Raw genomic sequence first — 22,532 nt, 5'->3', positions numbered from 1 at the left:
TCGAGTCTACCTCAACCTTTGACTGGTGAACCCCTAATTTGTAACTTACCTGGAAAACCCTAGTTCACCAAACACACTGGCGAACCCTCTTACCGTTTCTTTTGGCATATACAACAATGTTGAAACACTTGGCAAAGTTGTTACTGATACACTTTTGGCGAACCCCCTTTTGGTGAACCCCTTAGTTCGCCAAAGTACTGGCAAATATTTACTTGCAAGAACAAATATTTCAGGTCCATTCTCGGGATGTTACAACTATCCCCCATTTAAGACATTTTGTCCTTGAAATGTTCTTTGTCAAACAGTTGAGGATATTACTGTTTATTGATTCTTTTGTTTCCCAATTAGCTTTGTTGGTCATGTGATTTTACCACAACACTTTAACTAAAGGAATTCTCTTGCTTCGAAAGACTTTTACTTTGTGAGCCACAATTTTTATTGGTTCTTCCTCATAAGTCAAGTCACATCATAATTCTATTCCATCTGTTGCCACCAAATTGGATGGGTTTGTGCGATAACTCCTTAGTAGAGTGACACGACCTCGGTTTAATGATGATTCCGAGTCGTTTAGTTCCCAATCATAAATGAAGAAGTATAATATAAAAGAAGAAGAGAAAATATAATTGAATTCAAAGAAATCAAGTAGGTTCGATTAAAGATGGATGTGGATTTGGTTTAAAGAAAGAACGGTATGATTAGGGATGGTCGAGTTCGGTTTAGGATTAATTAAGAAATGGATTTGGATTGGGTACAAATTGGAATTGGAAATTGGTTAGGGTTTGGTACGAAATGGTAATGTAATTTGGTACGAAATGGAAATGGAATTTGGTACGAAATGGAAATGGTTCAAAAAGGTCAAGAGTGAACCAACACTAAAGAAGAGTGTTGACCCGAAACTTATAAGACCTAAATGAGTTGAAGTGGTTGATAGGGACCTTGACCCGATACTTAGGAAAGTATGAACCAAAGGTATTACGGGTGAACGCCAAACTCGGGTTTAGGGAGTAATAAGTTCAATAAAAAACTCAGAAAGACGCCACTAGTAGCTAGATAAGTCTTACGGGTCTCGAACGAAATTTGAGAGAAAATTCCTCACAAATTCGGCAGCAATTCGTTAATTAAAATGTCAAAAGTCCTTTACAAAGTAAAAATTTAGCTATTTATAATCAGCACCTAAGCTAGCCGAATGGTCACTTACATTCCTTAAAAATTAAGCAAATGAATCACTTAATTGAACTAGCTAGATTCGGCTGAACATGGAGCTCCAATAGTCACCTTCTAGATGGAACAATGGACTTGGAAGAACTTGGATGATGCATGGATTGCTAGGTTCGGCCAATTGGAATAAATTAGCTCATTTATGTTGCAACTTTTGGCTAAAAAGTGACCAGCAATTAAGAGGGTAATGAGCAGCCAATTCAAATGTGAAAACTCAACATTGAAGAGTCATGGAGTGTGAACACATGGAGCCGAAAAGCCAAGATGCATCTAGCAAATGTGAAAAGATTAATTGGCAGCTTTGGAGTTGGAAACATTAGCTCCCTTGGCCGAATAGTCACCTAGGAATGTTGAATTCAGCTCACCAATTTGATGCATGTACCGCCAGGTGCAATGTACCTATCATGCATGCACCTTGCTAAATGAATCTTCACATTCGGCTAATCTTGCTAAATGAACCCCCACATTCGGCCAACCTACATAAATAGGATGAACTAATATTAATGTGATTTTTAGTTGAACAAAATTAAGAATAAAACCTTGACACATTAATTCGGTCAACAATGACACTAAAATCAGTTCATTAAATTCGGCAGCCTTAATTCAAAATTAAATCATGTAATAAAACTTGACATATTAAAAACATGCATAAAACATATTAATAAGCTGTAATAAACTAATTTAGTTTATTCAAATAAATATTTCAGCTACTATATTAATGTCTAGTTGATATTGAGCTGAATTGTAAGTGTTTGAGCTGAAATTGAGCTGATTCGAGCTCATTGAGCTGGAATGGAAGTTAATTCAGCTCGTATTAGAATGCACGGAGTGCTCATCAAGTTGGTCCAAGCTTCTTCAATGTGCCCAACCAAAATCTCGCCCTAAACTTTGTCTACTAAGGCCGAAACAGCCTCCTTGAATTGTTTAGCTCGTGATCGGGTGATAGGACCTTGAGGTAGCTCCAAAGGTTCCTTGTTTGAGCTAGGTTGGACTTGAGGCATGGCCGTATCATCCTCCCCCTCTTCAAAGCAATTTTCCCTCAAATCGGAATCTGTATCAAAAGGGGATAAGTCAGACACATTAAAACTCGCACTTATATTATACTCACCTGGTAGATCAAGCCAATAAGAATTTTCGTTAATTCGTTCCAAGACTTGGAAAGGTCCGTCACCACGCGGTAGTAGCTTTGATTTACATTGGGCTGGAAAACGTTCCTTTCTCGTGTGAACCCAAACCCAATCACCAGGTTCGAAGATAATTCTTTTACGACCCTTGTTCGCTTTCCTAGCATAACTTTCGGTTCTTGCTTCAATGTTGGCTCAAACTTTCCGATGTAACTCCTTCACATACTCGGCCTTTTTTCTAGCATCTGCATGAATAAGTTGATCGTGAGGTAAAGATACTAAATCTAAAAGAGTTAACGGATTAAACCCATAAACGATTTCAAAAGGAGAGTGTTTGGTTGCCGAATGAACGGATCGATTATACGCAAATTCAATATACGGAAACACTCTTCCCATGACTTGATATTTTTCCGTATAATGGCCCGCAATAAAGTTGATAGCACTCGGTTGACCACTTCCGTTTGGCCATCCGTTTGGCGGTGGCAAGTGGTTGAAAACAGTAACTTAGTTCCGAGCTTTCCCCACAACGACCTCCAAAAGTGACTCAAAAACTTTGCGTCTCGATCAGAAGCAATCGTCCTTGGGATGCCATGCAAACGAACAATTTCCTTAAAGAAAAGATTAGCAATGTGAACAGCATCATCAGTTTTTGTACAAGAAATAAAGTGAGACATTTTTGAAAAACGATCAACAACGACAAATATCGAGTCCTTCCCAATTAAGTCCTAGGCAATCCAAGGACAAAGTCCATGGAAATGTCTTCCCAAGGTGCGTCGGGTATAGGGAGCGGCGTATACAGTCCATGCGGTTTAACCTTGGATTTGGCCTTCTTGCACGTCACACATCACGCACAAATCCGCTCAACATCCCTTTTCATTTTTAGCCAATAGAAATGCTCTTGGAGAGTTGCTAAGGTTTTTCCAACGCCAAAATGGCCCATGAGGCCTCCGCTATGTGCCTCAAGTACTAATAAGTCTCGTACGGAACTCCGCGGCACACATAATTTTCCCTCTCTAAAAAGGAAACCGTCGCACCTATAAAACTTATCAATAGCAACATTTTCACACGCAACAAATATTTCTCCAAAATCATCGTCAGTAGGATATAAATTTTTTAATAATGTAAAACCAAGCAGTTTAGAGTCCAAATACGACAAAAGGGTATACCTTCTTGAAAGAGCATCACCTACGATATTTTCCTTACCCTTTTTATATTTTATGACATAGGGAAATGATTCCAAATACTCTACCCACTTAGCATGGCGTTTGTTTAATTTGTGTTCACCTTTAATGTGCTTTAACACTTCATGATCCAAATGGATCACGAACTCCTTCGGCCAAATAATGTTGCCAAGTTTCGAGAGCACGAATGAGTGCATACATCTCCTTGTCATATACGGGGTAGTTTAGCATGGCACCATTCAACTTTTCACTAAAGTAAGCAATCGGCCTCCCATCTTGAGTTAACACAGCACCTATTCCAACACATGAGGCATCACACTCAATTTCAAATGTCTTAGAAAAATCAGGCAATGCTAACAACGGAGCTTTAGTAAGACAATCTTTAACAATATTAAAAGAATTTTCTTACTCTTTGCCCTAATGAAAAGTCGAATTCTTCTTGATGGTGCTTGTCAATGGTGCGGCCAACGTGCTAAATTTGGGTTCAAAACGCCTATAGAAGCTTGCTAAGCCATGGAAGCTTCGCACTTGGCTTATACTCGTCGATCTCGACCATTCCTGAATCTCCTTAATCTTTTCGCTATCGACTTCAAGGCCCTCCGAACTGACTACAAAACCTAAGAAAATCACTTTGTTAGAACAACATGTACACTTCTTAAGATTAGCATACAAAGTCTCCTTCCTAAGTACTTCCAAAACAGATCGTAAATGCATTATATGCTCATCTAATGGCTTACTATATATGAGAATATCATCGAAATACACAACGCAAAACTTACCAATGAAATTTCATAAAACATAGTTCATAAGTCTCATAAAAGTACTAGGGGCGTTGGTTAAGCTTAATGGCATGACCAACCATTCATACAAACCATGTTTTGTTTTAAAAGCAGTTTTCCACTCATCACCTTCGCGCATTCGAATCTGATGGTATCCACTTTTGAGATCAATTTTTGAGAATAATTTAGCACCACTTAACTCATCAAGCATGTCATCTAAACACGATATGGAATGCCTATACTTAACGGTGATTTTATTTACAACGCGGGAATTGACACACATGCGCCACGTTCTATCCTTCTTTGGCACCAACAAAACCGGTACAGCGCATGGGCTAAGGCTTTCTCGAATATAGCCCTTTTCCATGAGTTCGTTGACTTGACGTTAAAGCTCTTTGGTTTCTTCAGGATTGGTTCGGTATGCTGGCCAGTTCGAAATAATGGCTCCGGGCACAAAATCGATTTGGTGCTCAATCCCATGAAGTGGTGGCAACCCACTTGGCACTTCATCCGGAAAAACGTCTTTGAAATCCTGCAAGAGATCCAAAACAGAAGAAGGGGGATCTCCGGATAAGTCGTTAGTATTAAACAAGTTTTCCTTATACATAAGTACAAGGATCAGTTGTCTTGACAAAAACGCCTTTCGAACATCACTTTCTTTTGCAAATACATTTAATTTTTCACTCACTTTTTCTTTTTCATCTTTTTCTTTTCTTGGTTTCTTTTCACTCTCTTTTTTCAAGTTTTCTTTCTTTTTTTCATTTTTCTTTTCTTTTTCTCTCATTTGATCTACGGAATTTTTCAACTTAAGTTGATCCTCATAAACTTGCTTTGGCGTCAATGGGGCTAAGGTTACATTTCTTCCCATATGTTTGAAAGAATATCGATTTGAGTAACCATCGTGCATGACTCGACGGTCGAATTGCCATGGACGACCAAGTAGCAAATGACCCGCGTGCATTGGAACAACATCGCAAAGCACTTCGTCGGAATACTTCCCAATGGAAAATGAAACCAAAACTTGCTTCGTTACCTTTAACTCTCCCCCATCATTGAGCCATTGAAGTTTGTACGGATTTGGATGCTTGGTGGTCAGTAGATTTAACTTTTCCACCATGCGAGTGCTTGCCACGTTCGTACAACTTCCTCCATCGATGATAACACTACAAAGCTTTCCTTGTACTTGACAACGAGTATGGAAGATGTTCTCTCGTTGTTGTTCATCTTCGATGCTTTGAATACTTAGGCTCCTTTTGACTACTAGGAGTTCTCCATCAAAGGTGTGTTCCACCTCTTCTTCGTTATCAGAAATGTTTTTAGGCTCATCTTCAAGTTCTTCTTCCTCCAATTCTATTTCTCCATTTGCACGAACCACCATTATGTTGCGGTTGGGACATTGACTTGCGATATGGCCCCGTCCAAGGCACTTAAAACACTTAATATCCCTTGAACGATTAGCAAATGAATCGGTTACTTTACCTTTGCTCGTGTCGCCCATAGGTTTGTTTGCTTTGGCAGGCACCATTGGCTCTTTGGCACGACTTGGTGGATTAGTTTTACTCGAATTTTACCCCCATCTAATTGTGCTTGGGGTAGGATAACTTCGAGTGGTACTCTTTCATTTAAGTTGCTTCTCCACCTTAATGGCCATTTGTACCATGTCCACGATCTCTATGTAATGTTGCAATTCCACAATGTTGGCAATGTCTCGATTGAGACCAGCAAGGAATCGCGCCATCGTTGCTTCACGATCTTCTTGGACATCAGCACGGATCATCGCAATCTCCATCTCTTTGAAATAATCCTCAACACTCCTTGAACCTTGAGTAAGATTTTGAAGTTTTTTATAGAGTTCCCGATGGTAGTAGGAGGGAATAAAACGACGTCACATCACGGCCTTCATCTCGGCCCAAGTGGATATTGGTCGTTCCCCATTCCTTCTTCGGCTCGTAGTGAGTTGATCCCACCAAATCATGGCGTAATCGGAGAACTCTATGGCCACCAACTTCACCTTCTTGATTTCGGAATAATTGTGACAATCAAAGACTAATTCAATCTTTTTTTCCCACTCCAAGTAGGCTTCCGGATCAGATTTTCCTTGAAAGGATGGAATGGAAAGTTTAATGTTCTTCAAATCGTCATCCACACGTCTTTGATCCCGATTACCTCGGTTCCTTGGACCTCTTCGTCCTTCACTTAGGTTTGACCCTTGATCACTTTCGGCTCCACTCGGGGATCATAGAGGTCATCTTGATTGATTTCCATTTGGCCTCGCTCTCTTTGTGGCCCTTAGGGTGTACGTTCTCGTTGAGTCCTCTCTTCAACTCGTTCCAAATGCTCGTTGAATGATTCCATCTCTTCACGAAGCATGTGTCGAAATTCTCGCATCATGGCTTGTTGAGCCAAATCCGGCACTCTACCTCCTCCAAGCGCAACGTTTCGGATTGGTGGACTTCCACCTCCTTCCGCCATATTTTGTTCAGGACTTTGAGACATGAAATTAAAACCCCACAACAAAAACCTCACGAATCTCTCGAAAAGAAAATATGGTGTCACTCACACTCGTGTTTGCACTCGTTCTTGGCTTTTAACTTGATGTAACTCTCGTGCCTTTTTCCACTCAATTTTCTCTCGTGATTTCGTAGGAGACTCGATGTGACAATATCTTAGTCTAGAGGATCGGCTTCAAATTGGTTCACAAGGACTTGATGATAGGTTACGGGTAGGCTAAAAAAACAAGAAAGGCTTTAGGCTAAGTGTGGCATAGAAGAATAGAAGATGAGTAGAAAGAAGTATCAGACTTACAAACTCGAAACACTTTCTCAATTTCAACACTTGAATCACAACACCTTTTTTTTTAATTCACGATTTTTTTTTAATTTCAATTCACTTTTTTCTTTTTTTTAATTTCGTATATTTTTTTTTTTGAATTTCAAAATTTTTTTTTTCAAACTTTTTTTACGTACCTATTTCGAAATGTCTTCGAGTGCTCGTACTTCTCGTTTTAACCAGCTCTGATACCAAATGATACGACCTCGATTTAATGATGATTTCGAGTCGTTTAGTTCCCGATCATAAATGAAGAAGTATAATATAAAAGAAGAAGAGAAAATATAATTGAATTCAAAGAAATCAAATAGGTTCGATTAAAGATGGATGTGGATTTGGTTTAAAGTAAGAATGGTATGATTAGGGATGGTCGAGTTTGGTTTAGGATTAATTAAGAAATGGATTTGGATTGGGTACGAATTGGAATTGGAAATTGGTTTGGGTTTGGTACGAAATGGTAATGTAATTTGGTACGAAATGGAAATGGAATTTGGTACGAAATGGAAATGGTTCAAAAAGGTCAAGAGTGAACCAACACTAAAGAAGAGTGTTGACCCGAAACTTATAGGACCTAAATGAGTTGAAGTGGTTGATAGGGACCTTGACGTGATACTTAGGAAAGTATGAACCAAAGGTATTACGGGTGAATGCCACACTCGGGTTTAGGGAGTGATAAGTTCAATAAAAGACTCGGAAAGACGCCACTAGTAGCTAGATAAGTCTTATGGGTCTCGAACGAAATTTGAGAGAAAATGCCTCACAAATTCAGTAGCAATTCGTTAATTAAAATGCCAAAAGTCCTTTACAAAGTAAAAATTCAGCTATTTATAATCAGCACCTAAGCTAGCTGAATGGTCACTTACATTCCTTAAAAATTAAGCAAATGAATCACTTAATTGAACTAGCTAGATTCGGCTGAACATGGAGCTCCAATAGTCACCTTCTAGATGGAACAATGGACTTGGAAGAACTTGGATGATGCATGGATTGCTAGGTTCGGCCAATGGGAATAAATTAGCTCATTTATGTTGCAACTTTTGGCTGAAAAATGACCAGCAATTAAGAGGGTAATGAGTAGCCAATTCAAATGTGAAAACTCAACATTGAAGAGTCATGGAGTGTGAACACATGGAGCCGAAAAGCCAAGATGCATCCAGCAAATGTGAAAAGATTAATTGGCAGCTTTGGAGTTGGAAACATTAGCTCCCTTGGCCGAATAGTCACTTAGGAATGTTGAATTCAGCTCACCAATTTGATGCATGTATCGCCAGGTGCAATGTACCTATCATGCATGCTCCTTGCTAAATGAATCTCCACATTCGGCTAATCTTGCTAAATGAACCCCCACATTCGGCCAACCTACATAAATAGGATGAACTAATATTAATGTGATCTTTAGTTGAACAAAATTAAGAATAAAACCTTGACACATTAATTCGGTCAACAATGACACTAAAATCAGTTCATTAAATTCGGCAGCCTTAATTCAAAATTAAATCATGTAATAAAACTTGACATATTAAAAACATGCATAAAACATATTAATAAGCTGTAATAAACTAATTTAGTTTATTCAAATAAATATTTCAGCTACTATATTAATGTCTAGTTGATATTGAGCTGAATTGTAAGTGTTTGAGCTGAAATTGAGCTGATTCGAGCTCATTGAGCTGGAATGGAAGTTAATTCAGCTCGTATTAGAATGCACAGAGTGCTCATCGAGTTGGTCCAAGCTTCTTCAATATGCCCAACCAAAATCTCGCCCCAAACTTTGTCTACTAAGGCCGAAACAGCCTCCTTGAATTGTTTAGCTCGTGATCGGGTGATAGGACCTTGAGGCAGCTCCAAAGGTTCCTTGTTCGAGCTAGGTAGGACTTGAGGCATGGTCGTATCATAGGGACATGTGGAACACATCATGGATCTTATCTAATTCACAAGGAAACTTGAGTCGATATGCTACAGGGTTTATTCTTTCTACCACTTCATAGGGACCAATAAACCTTGGGTTTAGCTTTTCTTTACGCCCAAACCATAGGATTTTCTTCTATGGTGATACTTTAAGAAACACATGTTCACCCACTTGATACTCAACATCTCACCGTTTCAAGTCAGCATAAGACTCTTGTCTGCCTAAAGCAGACTTAAGTCTTTCACATATTAAATTTATCTTGTCTTCAGTTTTGCAAACCAACTCAGGTCCAACAATTAGTTTCTCATCTAACTTAGCCCAACACAGAGGTGTTCGACACCTCCTTCCATACAATGCTTCAAAGGGCATCATCTGAATACTTGCTTGGCAACTATTGTTATAGACGAACTCTACTAAGATAAATAATTGTCACTCTCTATATTTTATTTATTTATTTGCGTTAGTTCATGACACAAAGGATTAAATAGCCTAGTGGTTAAGTGTGTGAATTTATTCCAAGTGGTCCCAAGTTCAAGCCCCCATAATCTCACCTTTTTAATTAAATTTTTGACAACTTAGGCTAGTGTGAACACCCTTTCTATCCAACCCAAATCTTGCCATATTTGGGAAGATTCTTTCCTCCATTACAAGGTCAACATTCTCCTTTTTCTCCCCTTTCCACTCCCATAATCCCCTTTCCATGCCTTTGTCCCTTCAACATACCAAATTTCCTATTTTACCTTGCCTTCGCTGGCCAAGCACCTAGACATATCCATTTCACTTTTTATTTTTAGTTTTTTTCATTTTTCTCCCCTCCCCTCTTTTTGTTGTCCAACACCTTCCTCCTCCCATTTTTTCTTTTTTTTTCTTTCATTTCACCACCTAAGTCACCATTTTCTTCTCATTTCTCCTCCACTCCACCACTACATAAGGTCATCGCACCTCTAGCTCACCACCATCTCTCTTTCGTTGTCGTTGCGCCGCCACCACTAACCACCATCAAAAATTCTTAATTTTTTTCTCCTCCTCCTTTCGTAATTGATTTCTTTAACCTCTCAATTCTAATTTTTGTTCATAAAAAGATTATCCCACACTCTATTTTTTTATTTCTAACTTTTATTTTTATAATATGATTTTCTCCATTTAGTGATAAATCCTCCTTTCAAATCAATATTTCGTAGGAAGAGTTAAGTTATTTTCCTCTGTTACTACGTAAGTATTGTCGACCCTCTATTCTTGTTACACTCTTATATATTATATACATGCATACTCGATTAAGACAACGCTAACCATTTCAATTTATGGGTTTCACTGAAGTGTAAATCAAAAATCCTGGATTTGTGCCCCCACTTGTAAAAGTGTGCGAATAAGTTAAAGGATTACGTAAGTATCTCACCGAATTGAATAATTGAAGGATTATTCATTTTAGTTACCCATTCTAATATGTGTGAATGGTTTTAACCTTAAAGGCTTGAGAATTAAACTCTCTCGTTAGAAATTGGAATCAAGATCATTACGAACGAAATTGCAAAAGTGTAGGGATTTATTTTTGTTAACAATGGTAGATATCATATTTAATCAAGATAAAGATATTACTTCAAATAATTAATTAATGTTTAAATAATTATCTGAAAAGTGATATTGGGCGAATACTTTAAGTGTTCGTATGGATTGGTAAAAATCCATTAAAGGGTGATTTCAAGTAAGTGTTTACAAATCTTGAGATTAGTGACGAAATATTGGGTAGTGTGATTTTTCTGTTAAAAATATTGATGTGTGATTTCCTTATATTGATGTGTGATTTCCTTACACTCATGACATGTGATATATGGCGGTTTGGATAATGCATGTATTGTAAACATGTTATTGCTACATTGATATTCTGATTCGTATGTGATTATGAATATTCTGATTATGATTTACATGTTAAGCATGCCATAATTCTGATTCTAATTCGCATGTTAAGCTTTCATTGTGTTAAACCGAAAATAAATCTGATTCCCATGTAAAGCATGCCTACTGTAAAGTTTGTTCTATATGCCATATCACATGCATGGGGTTGCGATAATTTGTACGGAGGAAGTATCTGGCAGTATATTTGCAATTTCTAGTGGCTTGACCACAATATTCTGCATTTGGTAGTATATCTGTGATTATTTGGTGGCTCGACCACAATATTCTATTTTGGCAACTCGACTGCACAATCTACTGGCTTGTTCACAATATTGATGTGTTACTGGATGGAAGAGTTCTGGGGAACTCATTATGGTGTGTAGCAGAGATGGGTAGGATCTATTTTCCGAAATATTTGCACCGATTTTGAAAAAAAATGTTGCACGGACATCGTCATTATGCATTCTGATAAATGTGATTCTGTGAAATGAATATTGTAAGAATATGATATGCTTAAACTAATGATGCTATGTGTTAATTTATGTTATTATGAATTGCAACCTACACTGGGCTTTTTAAGCTCACCCCTTTTTGTTCTGACCTTTCAGATAATAATCAAGGTTAGGATGGTTTTGACTTTCGGAGGTGCTCTTGGACGTGTTCAGAAAAACTTATTTATTTGGTACTTGATATACTTTGTGATGTGTTTTTATTTCTGTGGACTTTGGCTTGGGACTTTCGTTTGGACGTTGGTTTTTGGATGGTTTTTGCATGATTTACGTTTTTAAACTATCACTTAAGAAGATTTACAAAAATGATAATTAAAATGGATTTTTCACAATAATGTTAAATTCATCTCGACGATAATGTTTTCAAACATAATACTTAAATTTCAAAACTCGATGCTACTTACCCAACAACTTAGTATTTTACGAAATACATATATATTAAACCTACATTTTCAAAATGTCCAAAAACAAGTTTTAGTATGTTAATTTCCGCTGTAATGTTTACTTTGAAAATGATGTTTTCTAGAAAATATCAATACTAGAGTTTTCTAATTTAGACGATTTGAAAAAATCTTTCAAAAGGAATTATAGACGATATTTGGCTTTTCTTAAAGTGAAACGAAATGACGTTTTAAAAATAAAGACGGTTATTAAGGAAAAAGTGAAAATGATTTTCTGCACTAACAACTCGGCCAATGTGATCATCAAGATTTGGTCATAACGTTTAGGTCGAGTTTAAAGGGTCACAATAATGTTCCCAACTTCCTGCGGACTCCAAAACACAACTTCATAACATGTCTTGTAGCACTTGTATCACTCTCTCAAATTGGTCGTCTGTTTGAGGATGATAAGTTGTACTGAAATTTGGCTTCCAACCCAAAGCTTCTTGCAAACTCTTCCAAAATCTCAAAGTAAATCAAGGATCTCGATTAGAAGTAATGGAAACTGGCATGCCATGAAATCGTACTATCCCAGGAACATAAATCTCTACTAGCCTTTGCAAAGTATAGTTTGTGTGACCAGTTAAGAAATGTGCACTCTTGGTGAGACAATCCACAATCACCCAAATAGCATTCTTCTTGGTCATGTTCAGAGGTAATCCCGTCACAAAATCCATGATGATCATTTCCCACTTCTACTTTGGAATCTTAAGTGGTGGTAACAATCCTGAAGGAAATTGATGCTCTGCTTTGACTTTTCAACAAACTAAACACTTCGCCACAAATTCTGGAATAGCTTACTTCAAACCAGAGCACCAATACAATTCACGGAAGTCACGGTACATCTTGTTATTATCTAGATGCATCACCTAAGGACTATTGTGGGCTTATTTCAGAATCATCTATCGAAGCTCTTCATCTCTAGGCACACATAACCTTCTACAGAAGCAAAATATTCCTTCGTTGTTAAGTGTGAAACCACCTTACACTCCTTGCTCCACTTGGTGGACCCTCTTTTCCAACTCTTCATCAAAAAATTCCTTCACCTTAATTGCTATGACAATGCTTGTTTCACTTTCAATTTCACGAGCAGTCCTCCATCATTTGTCACACTTAGTTGTGCGAACATAGCTCGTAACTCACTTACTGACTTCCTGCTTAACACATCAGCTACTATATTTGCTTTGTTAGGGTGATACTCTATCACACAATCATAACCCTTCAAAAACTCTATCCGCCTTCTCTAACATAGATTCAACTTCTTCTATGTAAGCTAGTAGTTGAGACTTTTGTGGCCTGTGTAGATGGTACATCTTTCTTCATATAAGTGTGTCACCAAATCCTGAGTGCAAACACCACTGCTGCTAGCTCCAAGTCGTGGTTTGGGTAGTACACACATGAACCTTCAGTTGCCTAGAATCATAAACTACATCATTTCTTTCTTGCATCAGTACATATTCAAGCACCGTATGAGAGGCATCACTATAAATCACAAACTCCTTTCCTAGTTCTGCTTGGATTAACACAGGTGCTTTAGTAAGGACCTCTTTAAAGTTGTCCAAGCTTTTTTGTCTTTATTATGTCCATGCGAACTCCTCTTTCTTCTAGAGCAACTTTCTTAAGGGTGTTGCAATAGTGGTGAATCCCTCAACAAACCTATTAAGTACTATGCGAGCCCTAAAAAGCTTCGCACCTCAGTTACACTCTTTACCGATCTCCACTCTACAATGGCTTCAATTTTATTTTGGTCCACGCGAACCCCTTCAACAAAAATGATATGCCCCAAAAATGTCACTTCTTTTAGCCAAAACTCGCAGTTGTTGTACTTCGCGAACAATTGCTTCTCTCACAAAATCTACAACACAGTTCGCAGATGGGTGTCGTGCTCTTCCTCAGTTCGCAAATATACAAAAATGTCTTCAATGAACACCACCACACAGTGGTCTAGATATTCATGGAACACTCGATTCATCAGGTCCATGAAAGCAGCAGGTGTACTTTTCCAACAAAAGGAATCACAAAAAACTCGTAGTGCCCATACCTCATTCTGAAAGTTGTCTTCAACATATCAGACTCCTTCACCTTGAGTTGGTAGTAACTAGATCGCAAATCGATCTTTGAAAACACAGTGGCACCTCACAGTTGGTCAAACAAATCGTTGATTATTGGTAATGGGTACTTAGTTTTAATAGTTAACTTATTTAACTATCTGTATTCAATGCACATCCTTATGCTACCATCTTTCTTCTTCACAAACAACACTGGCGAACCCCAAAGTGATAGGCTCGATCAAATGAAGTCCTTATCAAGTAGCTCTTGAAGTTGTATCTTCAACTCCTTAAGCTCCTTGGGTGCCATGCAGTACGGTGTAATCAAAACTGGCGTACTACTAAGGCACAACTCAATGGCAAACTCCACTTTGTGGTCTGGAGGTAACCCAGGTAACTCATTAGGAAACACATCAATAAATTCTTGCATAGTTCACATCTTATGAACACCTTTCGTTGCATCCTATGAACCCATCATAAAAGCGAGATAGGCTTCGCAGCCTTTACCCAGCATCTTTTCTACCTTCATTGCTAAGACTAAATTAGTCATAAACTGAGCTCGCTCACCAACCACCACAACTACCTGGCCTTCACTGCTTTGTAAGGTAACTCTTTTCAGCTTGAAGTCAATTTTGGCTTTATGCACAGTCAGCCAGTACATTCCCAAAATCACTTCGAACCCATAGAATGGTAATCCCATCAAGTTCGCATTGGATACTTAACATTGAATCATTAGTGGACACTGACGATACACTCTATTGACCAACACTGTAATGCACTCCGCCTGACCCGATGAACCAGATCCTAGTGTTAGGTGTTATGTACTATAACAAATGTAACTTAAACTTTTTTTCCTATGTACAAGTTCTATCTATGAATATGACAAAGTCTCTTATGGGTGTACATTGTATGATTACATTTACAGTTCGTGATAATAAAATTTCATCGATTTCTTTATTTTATCTCCCAGTCTACTATAAACTCATTAGAACATTGTTTAAACAACTTATGCTCTATCTTGAACTCGCCACTTAACTTTCTTTATTTGCATAATAGCTCATCGCGCCACTATCTTTTGGCATAGCCCTGGTATCGTTCCTCCTGACGTGTACTTCGCAACCTGTGTCTTTTGGTATCGCCAAACACATTGGCGAACCCTCTTACTATGTCTTTTGGTGTATACAACAATGTTGAAACACTTGGAAAACTTCTTACTGATATTCTTTTGGCGAACTCCCCAATTCGTCAAAGTACTGGCGAATACTTACTTGCAAGGCCAAATATTCCAGGACCGTTCTCGAGATGTTATAGTTGTTATAGGAAAATTCAACTAACGGCAAGTGCTCCTCCCAACTTCCCCGAAACTCAATTACACAGCTCCTTAACATATCCTCTAAAATCTAAATAACCCGCTCGGGATGAAATGTTGTATTGAAATCCAAACGAAATATAGACCTAAAATTTTATCCAAGTCCACCCATAGTTCTAAAGAGCTAACCCAAACCCATTTTAAGTCAACCCATATTATTTTAAAAAAATTAAAAATATATTTATATTATTTTTCATTTAATATTTAATAATTTTATATATTTTTATTTATTAAAATTTTTACATATAGTCATCTTAACATTTTTTAATGTTTACATTATAGTACTATTATATACTATAAAATTAATTTTATATGTTATAAATTACATAATATATAAAAATAATATAATATAAAATATTACAAACTTAAAAATACGCTGGACTTGAGTTTTGAATCTTCAAGCTAAAGTCTATCCTATATTTTTTTTTGCTCAACCCTTTTAATATAAAATTTCAATCTAAAACTTCTCAAATTTCGGATAAACATTCTAGTATTTAAATAATATAAAAAGCTACAAACTTAAAAACGAGACCAACATTATCATCAAAATTTCTGACACAATTTGCATTAGAATTTCAATAAAGAACTGATAGCTACTTAGTGTTTTTTTTTTTTTTTCCAGATTTGCCGACTTCAGAGAAGTCGAAAGTATGGGAGAAAAGGGTAATAAAAAGAAAAGGGAGACTAAATTTTAGATGGTTGATCTTGTATCTGAAATGTAACTCTTCCCTATTTATCAATTATTTTAAATACAACTAGATCGATAATTATTTATTTATATAATCTATAAATACGAAAGAGAAGGTACATACTAAATATTTTAATTTAATATTTTAGAATATTTTGAAGTAAATTTTATAATTTACATTACAAATTGAGAGAAAAAAAAATCATTGACAAAACTTAAGCCTTAAATCTTAAATGTTAATCGAAAATTTTTAACCACTTATTTTCCTTAATGTATTTTTTTCTTTTTTCTTTTTAATTCTTTTTAATTTTTAATAATCATTTGATTTGGTTTTTTCAACTATGTTGTATTTTTTATTAACTTAAAAATAGCAATGGAAGACACCATAATTAATATTCTCTATCGTATGACCCCCTCGACTCAACAATGAATAATCTTAAAAATTATTATTATTTTCATTTTCATGAATATTGAATATATCATACACTCATCTCTATCTCCATCCCATTTTTACTTTAATTGTTTATAATATTTTGATTTTTAAAATAAAATTTAAAAAATAACAATGTTGGAAATTAGGTTCCGTAAAATTAATTTCTCTTAATTTTCGCATATTAAAAATTAAAAATTAAACTAACAAATAGATCGAAGAAGTGAATGTAAATTTCTTTCTCAAACATTTGAACCAAGTTTAAATTTTAAAATCCACATTGTTGGAATGACTTTACATGAATACCACCTTAAACCATCGAGAAAAGACTCAGGCAATAAAAAAGATGATGACACTTGTGATTATTTCAACTAAAAAATAAATCAAAAATCAAAAATAATTAACTGAATCCTAAATTTTGACTTAGATGTAAATTAATAAACTAAAAATTTAAATAATGAAATATTAAATGTTAATACTAAACTTTATAAGTACTGGTTTGAATATTGATAAAAAAAAATTAAGTACAGAACAAAATTTACTTATTTGATAAGAGTTTCGGCTTTTTGAAAATTATTAAGTTTTTTATTTTAATCTCAAATATAATAATTTATATTATTAGGATAGCTATTTAATAAAAGAATCATTTATTTTCAAAAAGATTAGTTAAAATTATCCTTCAAACATTTTCATTTTGTTGAAACTTTGAGATTAATTAAAAATTTATTATCATTATCAAAAACATTAAAAAACATTTTGTTTTTGAAATATTTATTTATCAGAGTAAAGATAATTTAAAAAACGAATGAGCAGGACAAACAACTGCCGTAATGAGAGTAACTCATTATTGTCAATATCGTAAATTCATCAGTGATGCAATCTGAAAAAGTAACAAATCTGAGGTAGGCTAATACCAAACATTAACATATCAAAACTTTGGGACATAATAACTTAGCATAATAATGGGGACTTATGGATTCCACGCCTGCCAAATTACCGGGTCAATTTTTAAACAGGTTACATTCACCAAATCAAAATGTTATAGAAAGAAAGGAATGCATTAACAAGAAGCATCGCAATTGAAAACTTTATGTGAACCTCAAGGCATTGATTCACAGAATCCAAGAATAATATGCGTAGCTAAATCCAATCCTATAAAACATCTCATGGAAACACGAGGGGGAAAGAGGATTTTATATGACACGAGACCAACCACTAAGAGGCCTACCTACTGTATCCTGTAACAGATGAATGAAAACGAAATCTGTACTTAGAATTCCATCTTCACATTTCCATCACAACTCTGGGATAGTCCCCCATACTGGAGCCAGTCCTTAGCACAGATGAGAGCTTCAAGTGTCACAGGACGTAATGAACTGTGGTAGTTATCCATCTTTTTTCTCTCTGTGTCAAAAACAGAATCAGGACCAACGGTGGAAAACGGCATTGACAAAATGTCAGAAGCCATCCTCGAAAGTGTAGGATACTTTGTCTTGTTTAATTTCCACCAGCCCAAGATATCAAAATCTTGTACCCGAGGCAAAAGGGACTCTTCAAGATATTGATCCAGTTCTGATTTCATCTGATGGCTACCACTGATCTCAGAGATATAGACCTCGAAATCTGAAAGTCCATCTCCAATGGAAATAAGGGGGTCTTGAGAAGGTACCTCTTGAGAGGCTTCTTCCTGATGGGTTATTTCTTGACTGTCTACTTCTTGATCGGATAGTTCTCGATGAGCAACATCGTGATGGGAATCTTCTTGATGAGCTACTTCATGATGGGATACCTCCTGAGGAGCTGCTTCATGAGTTTGTTCCTCTTGAAGGTATCCTTCTTCATGTAGGTATCCGTCTTCAGGGGGTTCAGTTTTGAGGATGACACCCCCATTCTGTTCTGGGATGATGCTCCCATTCCGTTCTTCAACAAATGTTTCAGGTGGAGGAAGTGCTTGTGCAATATATTCAAGGTAGAGCTCATGAATCCCATCATCAACAATCTTAATCCACATTCCAGCATCATCACCATATATCCTAGAGAAGCTAAATTCAACAAGTTTCATTTTGAATCTAGGATCCATTACCACGGCAATAGCCAAAACTAAGAAGCAGTCGCTCCAGTATCTATCAAACTTCTCCTTCAAAGGCTTGGTCAAGTTGCTGATGAAGGGGTCATTGCTCATTGCTGCATGTGTCAACTCCAACTGAACTTTTGACACTTCATGGTAGAATGCACTGGCATTCGGGTATGTTGGGCCAGTTAAAATGCTGACAGCATCAAAGAAAAGCTTCAAGTATGTGCAGAGAATTTCTATCTGCTTCCAATCATCCATTGACGGGGCTATGTTATAATCAGGAATAGAGGTTTCCAAGCAAAGAAATACTTGCTTTAGTTCACAGGCGGCAGCCAACATGTCATATGTTGTGTTCCATTTTGTTTGGTCATCAATGAATATGTCTTTCATGCTGGGGACTTTAAGTTGTTCCTTCAGTCCAAAAAATGTCTCTTCATGAGTATCTGAAGTTTTCACAAACTTAACACTATCCCGAATTTTCTTCACTGTTTCCCCCACAGACCATAGTGCCTCTTGTGCAAGAAGACTTAAAACACGAGCAAAGCAATTTCCAATCAAGAACTGACCATGCAGCATATAAGGGTTCCTCACAGAAAATAGAGCTCTTAGGTTTTGATTTATGTTAACATTTGAGAAGGACTGATCAAGACCAAGTGTAAATAGCCGATTCTCCAAATGCCAATCTGATAGGCAAGACACAACAGCTTGCTGTAAGGCACAGTCTGAATCAGAAGAAGGTACCATGACTACATTAAGCAGGCAGCGGTGCAAATTCCATTCCATATCAATGAACTGTCCTGTTATGAAAACATAGCCCACAGTTTGATTTGAAATACGTAAATCTAGCGTAAGGCTTATCCTTCCTGGAATTTCATTGATAAAATTGAGAAGCCTTTGCTTCTCATTCAGGTACATGGCAACACAATCTCCTTGAATAGTATTGAAACTCACCATATTAAACTGAGGTTGAAGAGTCCGAGCAAAATCAATAAAGCCAGGGTGTTCCACAATGTGGAGGGGATACTCGTGCATTATGATCATCTTAGCTATCTCATGGTTGCAGCGTTCCTGGTTAAAAGGGATGTTAGCAAATCCAGGAGTTGCTCGTTGTCTTTTTCTTGGTTCGTATGTGGCATTAGCAGTTTTAGTGTCTGATGCCTGTTGATTCCTCTGACGGCTTACCGGGCAGATTCCTAAGGCAATGTGTCTCTTGAGGTGGCTAGTTCCAGCTAGCTTTGAACCAGTAATGTAAGCAAAAGATTTCTTGCATTGATTACAGCAGGCCCTGATACATCCATCTCCTACGGTCTCCACAGTGAAATGATCCCAGACAATAGACTTCTTCCTCCTGCGTTTATTGGGCTGTACTTCGGAACTAACAAGGTCATTGTTGTCTGTAGGAGTAATAGGTGTAACCGGAATGATTGCAGTCTCCATCTCAATGTACTGTCCTGCAATAAAGATGAGACAGAAGATGATAAAGTTCCCAAAAGTCAATGAAAAAACACAAGACAGACACCATGAAGACAGCATATTGTAGTAGAAGGGAATACTACTATTGACGATACCCAAAGGAAAGTTTAGATATTCACATTAGATTCAAAACTCATAGAATAATGACAAGCTTCTTAAAATGTTTCCATTATCTACGAGACAATAGTTATTCAAATTTACAAAATAACAAACAAGAGCAGGAGTTGACTAATTTTTATGATCCTCAGATAGATATTAGTAACCAGACAAATTTGAAGAGATAGCTTAAAAAACTGAGCAATTGAATATTAAAAGGTATGCTGAGAAGCTGGCTTTACAGTGAACATTAAAACTACAGCATTCAGGTTAAAAGACAAACTTGAAATGATTCTAAGCCAAGCCTAGAATTCAAAAAGCCTTCAAGAGTCTACGGTAAACAAAGCAGATGCGTTTTAGCCAGAAAAATAATAGTTGGAATTTGATAAACACGTCAACTAGACTTGGTAACTCAAAGCTGCAAAGTCTAAAGACCAGTTTATTCCCACATCTGGACATGAAAGACAACTTAAATAAACCAAAAAATAAAAACCACTGCTCCCATATATCTTGCTAATTGGCAGGATCAAACCCAGCTTTTATATACCTAAAAATGTGGGCATGCCCAGATTGATGAGCTAACCTTATCATTACGGACCAAAAAGCCCAGTGGATATGCATAAGCAACTTGACTAAAGTGCCTTCAGCTGAAGTGAAAATCCACAGGTCCCCAACCCAAAGACACAAAAACCAAATCTCTTATTTATGTATTTATTGCCTAAGACCCCCAGTATCAACCTATTCTGGAGCACCTAAATGGGAGGAAACCTTTGTTAGCACCTACTTTCTCCACACAAGATCGAAATTAAGGAACGCTGAACTCCTTACCACTCAGTCCAATAAAAACCAAATCTCTACCTTCCACATGGACTTTGTGCTGGAAAAAACCGTCGTTTGACCATTTATAAATTGAGAAACGAGAACCCACGAAAACAGGTAACAGAAAACGACTGTTTCTCAGAGGATGTAACGAGAAAAATAAATCCTACCACACTCATCCGATGAGTTCTACCAAGAAAAAATTTTCCCATTGCAACACAAACAAGGAAATAACTATCAGTCTCACACACTAAGAAGCCCATAAGAAGCAATTACAGTGAAATAAATTACGTGGAAAAAAAAAGGCGAAAAACTGATTAGAAGATGCACATGAAGCAAAACATAAGCCAAATATAAAAACCACCAAGAAACATAATTTTGATTAACACCAAGAATAAATTTTAAAAAAAAAAGCCTCACAAAAAGAAATACTCAATAAATCCCAGATCCAAAAAACTAAAACAAACTCTAAAAGTGCAAAATTAGACATAAAGAAACAAAACCTAACATATAAATCAAGGATTAAAAAAATAGTTGATACCTCGTTGTATCACCAACAAAACCCTGAAAGCAGATCCAAAACAACAGTTTCACGGATTTAGAGGCTTGTTTTCTCCCGGAAACCGAAGGAATTAAAATAATAATATATTTGAATTTCCGGTAACAGAGGTAAGCGCAAAGGAGGAAGATGAAGGAGGAGAACAAAGTCGGTTAATTGGGCTGAAGCACCCAAAGGCAAAAAAAGGTTCAGAGCTTTGAAGCTTAAAGCTTTTGTTTGTTTGTTTGTTCGCTGTTCGAGCGAGGGAGAGAAAAACAAAACCCTAAATTGGAATTGGACCTGAGCTGGGGTAGCTAGGGCTAAAACTATATATAATCAAAAAGACCTCGAGTTTAGGCCTTTTGAATGAGAGCGAGGGGGGGGCGAAAGGGGCATTTATGAGAAAAGAAAAAGAGAAAAAATCGTAATTGGATATGGACTGACTGACTCTCTCAAGGTCCAAATTTAATTTTTCTTTTTTCATTCATTCTGTGAAGGCGGTTCCATAGTATTTTTCATCAGCCACCCACTTGGTTTAATCTTGACCGTTCCTTTTACCGTTTCATCTCGGCTTACGGTTCTCATGACTCACGGGTAGGTTAAACAATTATATTTTAATTTTCTCAGAAAATTCAAAAATCTAAATTAAACTTTTTAGATAGACCGAACCTTAGTCTAATCATCATTCATCAATGTATATTTATCTATCTATATACGGTTATAACACTCCCGACTGAACGTAATTAGGAAATGATAAAAAATATATTTATTACAATCACGTTTTCTAATTAAAATTTTAAAGTAAATAACTAAAAATAAAGAATTCAACAATCGAATCCACCAATAATTCATTCAATATCCATAAATTTTTATTTAAATATTATAGTGCTATCTCATGCATCTTATTTATAATAAATTACACATTTAACCATTCAAAACAATCAACAAATTTTAACTATAGAAAAAGTTAAATTATAATATGATGATACATGTTTTCGATTTGTAACGTTTTGGTTAGTCGTTCATTAAAATGATGAAGTGGTAAGTAAATCAATATTTTCAAAATTGGATTAATAATCGAATTTATCAGACCATCTATTTTTAGTTTAATTGAT

The 22,532-nt window shown here is 36.5% G+C and overlaps 1 protein-coding gene across 1 annotated transcript; it reads right to left on the bottom strand.

The window, feature by feature from the left end:
* Positions 1-17,473: 17,473 nt before the first annotated feature.
* LOC107901694 (zinc finger BED domain-containing protein DAYSLEEPER) lies at positions 17,474-21,869 on the bottom strand. Its single transcript, XM_016827781.2, has 2 exons — positions 21,421-21,869; positions 17,474-19,942 (listed from the first exon to the last, which is right to left on the bottom strand). Exon 2 carries the CDS (start codon positions 19,926-19,928, stop codon positions 17,688-17,690), a length of 2,241 nt encoding a protein of 746 aa, XP_016683270.2. The 5' UTR covers positions 19,929-19,942; positions 21,421-21,869; the 3' UTR covers positions 17,474-17,687.
* Positions 21,870-22,532: the final 663 nt, after the last annotated feature.

This window comes from Gossypium hirsutum, chromosome D06 (assembly GCF_007990345.1).
Source record: "Gossypium hirsutum isolate 1008001.06 chromosome D06, Gossypium_hirsutum_v2.1, whole genome shotgun sequence".
Lineage (NCBI taxonomy): Eukaryota > Viridiplantae > Streptophyta > Magnoliopsida > Malvales > Malvaceae > Gossypium > Gossypium hirsutum.
Note: the sequence above shows the minus strand (reverse complement) of the source record. Positions and strands in the feature narration are given on the sequence as shown.